This window comes from Mizuhopecten yessoensis, unplaced genomic scaffold, assembly GCF_002113885.1.
Source record: "Mizuhopecten yessoensis strain PY_sf001 unplaced genomic scaffold, ASM211388v2 scaffold9025, whole genome shotgun sequence".
Taxonomy (NCBI): domain Eukaryota; kingdom Metazoa; phylum Mollusca; class Bivalvia; order Pectinida; family Pectinidae; genus Mizuhopecten; species Mizuhopecten yessoensis.
In genome coordinates, this window is record NW_018407841.1 from 103,996 (window position 1) to 113,899 (window position 9,904).

At 37.3% G+C, this 9,904-nt stretch overlaps 1 protein-coding gene across 2 annotated transcripts in view; it reads right to left on the bottom strand.

The window, feature by feature from the left end:
• LOC110457132 (exportin-2-like) overlaps window positions 1-6,616 on the bottom strand; it is a 34,907-nt gene extending 28,291 nt beyond the window's left edge. Inside the window, exons 1-4 of one of the 2 annotated variants that reach the window (XM_021508242.1) lie at window positions 6,470-6,616; window positions 4,593-4,692; window positions 2,805-2,950; window positions 1,239-1,337 (exon numbers count right to left, since the gene is read on the bottom strand). In XM_021508242.1, the coding sequence (XP_021363917.1) occupies window positions 1,239-1,337; window positions 2,805-2,950; window positions 4,593-4,677 (330 nt within the window). In that variant the 5' untranslated portion in view covers window positions 4,678-4,692; window positions 6,470-6,616. Of the gene's footprint in view, window positions 1-1,238; window positions 1,338-2,804; window positions 2,951-4,592; window positions 4,693-6,412 lie in introns of both variants that reach the window. The other variant, XM_021508243.1, reaches the window with a different exon arrangement.
• Window positions 6,617-9,904: the final 3,288 nt, after the last annotated feature.

Sequence of the window (9,904 nt, forward strand, 5' to 3'; positions counted from 1 at the left end):
ACAAAAGGCGATCGCAATAGGTCACTTGAGACTTTGTCTCAGGTGACCTAAAAATCTAAACCAAAGGGGCAAGATTTTTCTGTCTTACTCCTAAAATGGGGAATGATTATTTTTTTTCTATTTCAAAATACAGGAAGTACTTCTGTTTTCAAAATTCCCAGCAAATCAGAGTTATCTTCCTTGATCTGCTACTGGTGACGCGATGTCAATGCGTTGTTGATGTGCATCATACAATTGTTATGGCAGAGAACTGCCCATCATTACCCAAGGGTAACACAGAAATACCTTTCCCTGAACGGAAATGTGGATATCTCTGTCTAATGGGGGAGAAAAAGCCTTTCTTTTACCCTGGACAGGTGTATCCACACTTTTCCCAATGTGAGATATCCTTGTCTCACTCTAGGGTGAAGACTGGGAGATTTTTCTTTTCATAACAATGCAATTGTATCACGTGAACAATACAATAAACATCAACAATGCATTAACGTTACCTCAACCCTGCATTTCGCCTGTCACGTTAACAGTACATTCGGAGAACAGGGTAAGAGAATTAAATCCCTAACCCTCAGGGAAAGTTCTTAAATTGCCAAACACTTGGCAAAGCCTTGTTTTCCGCCACTTAAGAATATCCCCCCTTCGGATGAGGTTCCCCTATCTCAGCCCAAAAGGGGTGAGAGATTCTATTAGTCTTTTAGCTAAAGACATCCCACAAACACTATGATTCTGACACTATCACGTTATCACTATTGTAGAGAATTCGAAGTGAGGGAGAAAAATAATCAATCACTCTTGTGTAATGCTGTCAAAGAAATCTCAACCCTCGGGATAAGGTTTTTGAAGTTTAGCACTTTGCAAAACATTGCGCTAAACTTAAACAATCTTGCCCTCCAGCTGAAATTTCTCTGTCTACATCATACAGGGAAGTAAAATTGAATTAGTCTTCAACTTAGATAAAGACAGCTCACAGGCTTCTTTTGTTCTGGAAACATAACCTTTAAACATTATGATAATGTCATTATCTGCTGTATAACTATACTACAACAGGTTTGCATCATCATTTTATTTTTTTACTTTTCATAAACCATTGTAGATAGGCCAGTGTGTTGCGTTCGCCATTAGTAATTTATGTAAGGGAAATGTGGTAGAACAAATCCACCACTCCAGTCGGTGTCCTGTGTTATGTACAGACAAATCTCAACTCTGCATTCAATCAGACACATTCTACTTCTAATACCGACCTGTTTTTGAATTTGTTCTGGACTTTTCAGCATAAGACCCACAATCTGTTGTTTTATTGTTATTCTATCTTCTGCATGTATTTTATCAGTTCCATCCACCTGGAAAAACAAAAATTATTGTGTAATAAAAAATAACAGAAATCACATGTAATATTGTTTATAAATATGATTTTTTTTCTCTAAAACCAAACAAATAATAAGTTACGACATTTCTGGCAACATGTGTGAAAAAATTAGGGTAAATCAGTAAAGCAAATTAGTGTATTGTTTATATAAATAATCATTTAACATACTAAGTTAAATAGTGTTTAGATATATAGGGCAATCAGGGATACCGTAAACAGGTATTATGTTGAAGGTCTAATTAAAAATTACACACTAGAATTTCTTGTTATATAATTGTTACTGGTGTGTTACCCAATGAAGGATGCATATTACTATTTTTAACTGACGTTAGACGTCAAGGTTTTACACACGTAAATTTATGTATTATTTTCCTACTGGTGGTCTGTCTCATTAAGATCAGGCATTATGTCTAAAGTAACACTATTTTTTTCTACCTAGAAATGCATTTTACATATATATTCCCATATCACATGGGTTTTTCTTATGGAAGTTTCATTCAATATTGCTAGTTATCAGGTCTATCAAACGCATATATAGTTGTGGGGGTGGGGATCTCAACCATTCCAAAGTTATGGTCCATAAATTAAGTATCTAGGGGTGGGGCCAAACCCAAGAGTCAGTACTAAATATAAGATAGGAATCTCAACTGTTTCAAAGTTATGGCTCGCTCAGGAAGTCCCTAGTGGTGGGGCCAGACCCCAAGGTCAATTCTTGTATCATAATTGTGTTTGTTTCTTGATGTTTAGCAATTGTATACATGTTTAAAGGGTGGGAAGCTTGATAATGTCAAAGTCAAAAATTCTTTTTGGCCCTGCCTCTTAGACCCGGTATCTGCCCTTAAACTTGTACAATTATGAATCATCACCACCTGAGAATGCTTCCAACCAAATATAGTTGATATAAATCACTTTGGAACAGAAGTTGGTTAAAGCAATATGGCCAAATATCCCCTTTTTGGCCTCAACCCTCAGTCCCCTGGGGGGGGGGGGGGGTCAGCCCCTACATTTGTACAATTTTGAATACCCATCAAATAATGATGTTTCCAAGCAAATACGGTTGATATCCTTCCCTTAGTTTCAAAGACATACTATAGCTTGAAGAAGTCGCTTAAAGCAATACAGCCATATTACCCCTTTTTGGCCCTGCTCCTCATCCCCCTTTGGTGGTGGGGGGCAGCCCCTCCATTTGTACAATTGAATCTCTACCTAGGGATGATTCTAGTCAAATTTGGTTGAATTCCAATGAGTGGTTAAGGAGAAGAAGTCGTCTGAAGAAATACCTGGTAAGGCATAAGCTCACCTCCGTCCTTTGGACCAGGTGACTGAGCTAATAAACCAATTAGGCAATTGATCATCAATCAGTTTAATACTTCTGTTTATAAACCGATCATTGGTGATGATTGTATGATTGTAAACAGATTGCCCATCACTAGGTACTCACCACACGCCAGTTCCTGCGAGTGTAGTTTTTGAATGTGACGGCCGAGCTGACCCGAATATGTGATTCCACATTGTCTTTGTCCAACAAGTGTAGCAGTAAGAGAGGGTAGTGTTGCTGTATCTCTACAGACTCCAGGAACTTCTCCGCTGTAAACATTGAACAAACAAGTGAAGCAGTAAGAGAGGGTAGTGTCGCTGTATCTCTACAGATTCCAGGAACTTCTCCGCTGTAAACATTGAACAAACAACAAGTGTAGCAGTAAGAGAGGGTAGTGTTGCTGTATCTGTACAGACTCCAGGAACTTCTCTGCTGTAAACATTGAACAAACAAGTGCAGCAGTAAGAGAGGGTAGTGCTGCTGTATCTCTAGACTCCAGGAACTTCTCCGCTGTAAACATTGAACAAACAACAAGTGTAACCGTAAGAGAGGGTAGTGCTGCTGTATCTCTCCAGACTCCAGGAACTTCTCTGCTGTAAACATTGAACAAACAACAAGTGAAGCAGTAAGAAGGTAGTGCTGCTGTATCTCTTGACTCCAGGAACTTCTCCACTGTAAACATTGAACAAACAACAAGTGTAACAGTAAGAGAGGGTAGTGCTGCTGTATCTCTCCAGACTCCAGGAACTTCTCTGCTGTAAACATTGAACAAACAAGTGAAGCAGTAAGAGAGGGAAGTGTTGCTGTATCTCTACAGACTCCAGGAACTTCTCCGCTGTAAACATTGAACAAATAACAAGTGTAACAGTAAGAGAGGGTAGTGTTGCTGTATCTCTTCAGACTCCAGGAACTTCTCCGCTGTAAATGTTGAACAAACAACAAGTGTAACAGTAAGAGAGGGTAGTGCTGCTGTATCTCTACAGACTCCAGGAACTTCTCCGCTGTAAATATTGAACAAACCACATGTCTTCTGCCAAGACATAATCAATCAAACTAATATCTACAATGGAATTATAAAACTTCAGTGATATATATAAAATATCCATGGTTGTACCGGTATACCACGAGTGAGTGAATATTTATATGTTTCAAAAATACATAGCAATGAGTGAAAAAAAAAAAAAGTAGAATATAACAGATATTTATCATAAAGCAATGATTCTATTCCTTATGAATTTCAACATAAGGACATTGGCTTCGACCAGACAGGGTTTTTGCCAGGTACTTTGGGAAAGGGCCCCTGAGCAGGAATTGGGAAAATATCATCGGCGTTTCGCAAAATTGGGAAATATCATCAGTATTCCCACATGCACAGGTTCGAGAAAAAAAGTTTAAAATAAATAAACACATCAATTTTCAGTGTTTTTGTTTATTCAATTTCAAAATTCCGTTACCTATGTATTTTGAATGCTCTTTCATGGACGGTAATACTTTAACTAGAACCTTGTATAAACATGTTTTTTTTAATTTTTAATTTAATTGGGAAAATAAAGACTGAAATTGGGAAAATACAGGGTCATTTTTCAATTGGGAATGGGTCCCCGTACCGGACCCTATAAACACCTGGCAAAAACCCTGCCAAATAATCGACGTCCTCCCAAAAAAATAGAGAGAGAAGGAATACTGCGTTGCTGCACCTCCAGAAGAAACATCAGCGTATCACTGATTGACTTCAATATCATAATTGACAATGCCAGTGACAAACATTAATTGTTTGCTATTTTCCACAAAATACCCTGGTCTCTAATTGAATTGTTTAATGTAGAAATAAACAAAATATCAATTTGTTTCACTGAAAAATCTTATATTACATCAGTAAAAATGTACAAAACCATTCATACTGTTGTTTACCTTGTCTCCGTACTGTCTGATCTGGGGACAGAGTTTGCTGTAGGTAGCCAGCCAGGGACTGCAATGTCGACTCATTCAGCTCCATTCTCTGTGAAACAGTCTGTAAATGAAAAAATAAAACTTTGTATTTAATCGACAGCTGAACACAATCAGCTGACAATGAACTTTTCCTCTTTTGAGATGCTTCTTCTAAAGCTGATTCTGACAATCTAAGGCAGTAGTTGATGTTAATGTCCTGTTTATGAATTCATTGCAATGTCTAAACCATCCATATCCTTTTATTAGTGTTACACCCCCTCTCAGTTCTGACGTGATTTGCTTTAACTCTGTCTCCATATTCTTCTGAAGCATAGTATTTCAAGAGTACCAGTGTTCATACTTAACGACGGACCCATAGACAATCACCATTAAAAATACTGTAGGAATCATTGACTTCATATAGACTAAGTTGTCTATGAAGTCATTTTAAGTGGCCTGAAAATGAATTTTCTTCCTTTATTACTACAACTAGTTTTGCAATTTCCTGTTATCAATCACCAAACAATACTAAGAAAAACATTCTTGGTAAAAGTCTGAATCTTTCAAAAAAATCTTACAATTTGTCGTAAGACATTGAGTTATGATTATCTTAGGAGAACTCTTCAGACATTTTCATAATTGCATAAGTGAAAAAATATTCTTTATTTTTTTTTGTTTACGAGCAGACTTACGATTTGATGTACAAGAAAAGTTTCCCTAACGACGACCTTAGCGTAGTTTGCACAAGCATAACACATGCCTCCGGTTCCTTACGTGAGTGTTAGGAACAACAACTCTGGCTAGAGATTGCAAAAAACTTAAAGGAGACCAGGGCATGTTCGACCCTTTATTGAAGTCAATTTGGACAAAATGACATTTGTAGAAATGTATGTATATACTATAAATAATATTTGATAGAAATAATCCATACTTTTCTTAAAATAACAACAAGAAGGCAAACACATCAGGGGTAAGTCTGGCCCAGGTTATATATAACAGCAATACAAGGTCAGTGCTAGGCTTAAATGTATACCATCATGTGAAGCAGTCATTGTGTTACACAACATAAAATTTAGTTCCAATTCGGTTTACCAAACCTTCGCAAAACTAGAAGGAATAGAGGTAATAATGTTCTGCCTCGGTAGTGTGTTCGCTGTCACCCATAGTCATTACTACTGTGTGCAATCAAGCTTGAGCTTCAGACCACTCACTCTCCCAAGAATTTCGGTTCGATCCCCAGCGGTGGCAGAAGAAAGAGAGTGATGTCTGATAGGGTTAGTTGTTATCCCTTCGATGGCACGGTGGTTTTCCCCTGTGGCGTTTCCTCCACCACGAAAAACAACATTAGTTCCCTTAGTTGATAATGTATACGACGTTAAATCAAGATAATCCTTATTATTTTTCAAATTGATGTTTATTGTCCAGCTCTGCTACACAGGTAATGACTGTACATGTGACTTGTGCTATTTCGCCGAACCAAGGAAGGTGTATTCTCTCCAACTGCCCTTTTTTGGGGTTAAATTTGATTCACAAACAATATCACATTCATATACTGTACCGATACAGTACGTGCAAGTTACAGATAGATTCAGAATAGAAATTCCAAATCCATATTAAAAGAAAATGGGCATGGTATCATAGATTAGGACACGATTTTTATCTAGAGGATAAAGACACCAAACAACAACGCTAATAAATAATGTGTTTTACAAAATAAGAAATTTGTCGGCAATTATTGTCTCTTTTTGTAGTAATATACGTGTATTATTGACATTGTTCATAGAGTTTTTTCCAATATTCACCTATAATAAGACACAAATCACGTTACTGAACAAACACCTCCATCACATTTTGAGTACCTGGTGTGCAACTAAGATCCACCAGCTCAACTATTTGACTTCTTTCCTTATTTTGGATCACTAAAGAGCCAACAATCTCTTTCAAACGACACTCTCACATGTTCAAATGGCGCCGAATTTATGCAGTTGGGTAAAATCCGATACGTTCCGAAAGCTGCAAGGGGACGTAATACGTGGCTGCAATCAACTAAATAAATTCGACAATAATATTGCAGTAAACACAAGACGAAGACAGTGATTAAGGGTACCATGTAAATCTTTAAAAGCAGGTCAATTTGAAATAAATATAATAAAAAATACAACGCATAGAAAATCAAATATACCCCATCGCAAAATCAAATATACCCCATTGCAAATTATAATACATCAATTATCAAACACGGCTATTAAAATCAATACCTACAGAAATTCACAGATTTTTTTTGTATCAAATGAACAAGTTTGGAGCTAATGATCACGATATAACGAATCATTTCAAAAACAGAGATATAAATTTACATAACAAAATCATCTACAATTTCAGGATTGAATTCAGTAAATGGTTTATTAATATAGCAGACATGTTCTTTAATTTAATACGATTAAGACTTGAAACTTCTATTAAAATTGGCAGCCAATTCAATGTCAATAGGCTGGTCCAAAACACACAAACTGATGAATATCATTATTGACCTATAAAGAGCCTGTGCCAGTAGTATATCTATGAGTAGGATATAAAATATGTCGACCGGGTGGGACCGAGGCAGTTGTTGAAATTTATGTTTATAATACACGATTTGTAAGAGATATTTCATGCCTTTCATAAATTAATAATAAGAAGGGCAAGGGCAAAATATCCGTATTTGAAGAATTATTCAGAGACACATATATTATTTAACTTTTTGGGGGTCAGAAGATTTGATGGCCTAACGTGCCTCGTTCGGTGGGCAGTCTGGGGTAAGTTCGGTCTGCATTGGAATCGCATAATTATGATGCCATAAAGCATGCAACGCCAATTTTTAGGCTTTCAATAAAATAGTAATAATGATATACCACATTTGATATAGTGCCCTATCTAGCTAGAATAAGCTCTACAGCGCTTTACAGTACAAAACAAATCTATACATATATTAATCAACCCAATTTTGAGGAATTCGCCGGAGCTGCCTTATGCCGCCTGGCTAATATCTCCCAATGTGTGTATGCCTGGGAATGTGCTGGAGATGTATTGTATTCTGTTTGTAGTGGGACCGTGCTTCCAACGGTATAATTTATAGTGCCACCTCACTTGAATGCTACAGCACAGATACAGCAACATACACCTGGGTTGTTGGAGGGTTAACCGCTCGACCAATCCGCTCATGATATGTTGCATGGGCCGAACCTGCCCCGGTATCATGGGCCAAACCGGTCCCAAATTGATATTTCAATAAATTCATATATTACAGCAATACGAAAGTCGATAAAATGGTTATATTGCATACCATCATGCGAAGCTGTCAGTGTGCTACACGTATGGCATAAATAAGTAGCAATTCGGTTTACAGAAAGGTCGCAAAACTTGTGTGAATGTCCCGTCCAGTCAGCTGAACTGCTAAGATAATTTAGCAAAACTGTAAATATTTGACCAAGATCAAAGATATCAGGGTCGGTCGGACTTACCCCGGGGCCGAACTTACCCCGGTCTCCCCTTTTCTCCCAAAAGTTGTAAGTTATGGTCATAAACACAGTGATTAGACATACAAAAAACGTATAAGGATTTCGATTTGTTGAGGTAACGTTGTATTCGAATTTTCTTTGGCCGTATGTTTAGTGTGAAAATCATCATAGTTTTACCAGGACTCAGGTAAGGGTTAGGTTTGTCGATGTATCATGTCAATGGCGATATAGCGAATATTATTGATGAAAATAATACTATTTTGAAAGCATAGTTCGTGAATGCCATATGTAAAAAAAAAATAAAAAAATGAGTGATCAACTTCCTTATTCGGACTACATGATAAATTAAATCATACACTACAAAAACTGAATTCATAACAGGGGGCCGCGGTGGCCAAGTGGCTAAGGCCTCTGACATTCTGCTACCACTATAACCCTCCACGACCAACACCTGGCACGTCCTTAATGACCATAGATGTTAATAGGACGTAAAACACAAACAAAAAAAGTATTCATAACAAAACTTCAATTCAATATTATTACCCGCAGTTTGTCTGTCTGTGATTGGATTCGTTATTCGGATAAATACAGAAATAAATAAGCTGCCTATTTAGTTCTGTTATGTAATCATAATCTCAACTTTATGGAGCAAAACACTAGCCGTTTCAGTCTATGAAATCGTCATTTGATCAGAGACGTATATATATATTATTGTAATATATGCGTCTCTGATTTGATATAAGATATTCGCGTCTAATATTTTTTTAAATTAAATCCCGGTAAAATGCGAATGAAACAGAAAATGTTGATCCAGTAAAACAGGTAATTAGTCAACAGTTTTGAACCATAATTGTTTATCTAAGAAGAGGTTTGTATGGCCGGGCCGGATTGTAATCTACTATTTTAGAAGGAATGTGCATGTGTATATGTATTGTACTCCGTTATCTCAGAAGGGATGTGTATATATTTTGTACTCCGTTATCTCAGAAGGGGGGTGTATATGTTTTGTACTCCGTTATCTCAGAAGGGATGTGTATATATTTTGTACTCCGTTATCTCAGAAGGGATGTGTATATGTTTTGTACTCCGTTATCTCAGAAGGGATGTGTATATGTATTGTACTCCGTTATCTCAGAAGGGATGTGTGTATGTATTGTACACCGTTATCTCAGAAGGGGGGTGTATATGTATTGTACTCCGTTATCTCAGAAGGGGGGTGTATATGTATTGTACTCCGTTATCTCAGAAGGGATGTGTATATGTATTGTACTCCGTTATCTCAGAAGGGGGGTGTATATGTATTGTACTCCGTTATCTCAGAAGGGATGTGTGTATGTATTGTACTCCGTTATCTCAGAAGGGGGGTGTATATGTATTGTACTCCGTTATCTCAGAAGGGATGTGTGTATGTATTGTACTCCGTTATCTCAGAAGGGGGGTGTATATGTATTGTACTCCGTTATCTCAGAAGGGGGGTGTATATGTATTGTACTCCGTTATCTCAGAAGGGATGTGTGTATGTATTGTACTCCGTTATCTCAGAAGGGGTGTGTATATGTATTGTACTCCGTTATCTCAGAAGGGATGTGTGTATGTATTGTACTCCGTTATCTCAGAAGGGATGTGTATATGTATTGTACTCCGTTATCTCAGAAGGGATGTGTGTATGTATTGTACTCCGTTATCTCAGAAGGGGTGTGTATATGGACTGTAATCTGTTATCTTAGAAGGGGTGTGAGTGGACTGTAATCTGTTATCTTAGAAGGGGTGTGAGTGGACTGTAATCCGTTATCTTAG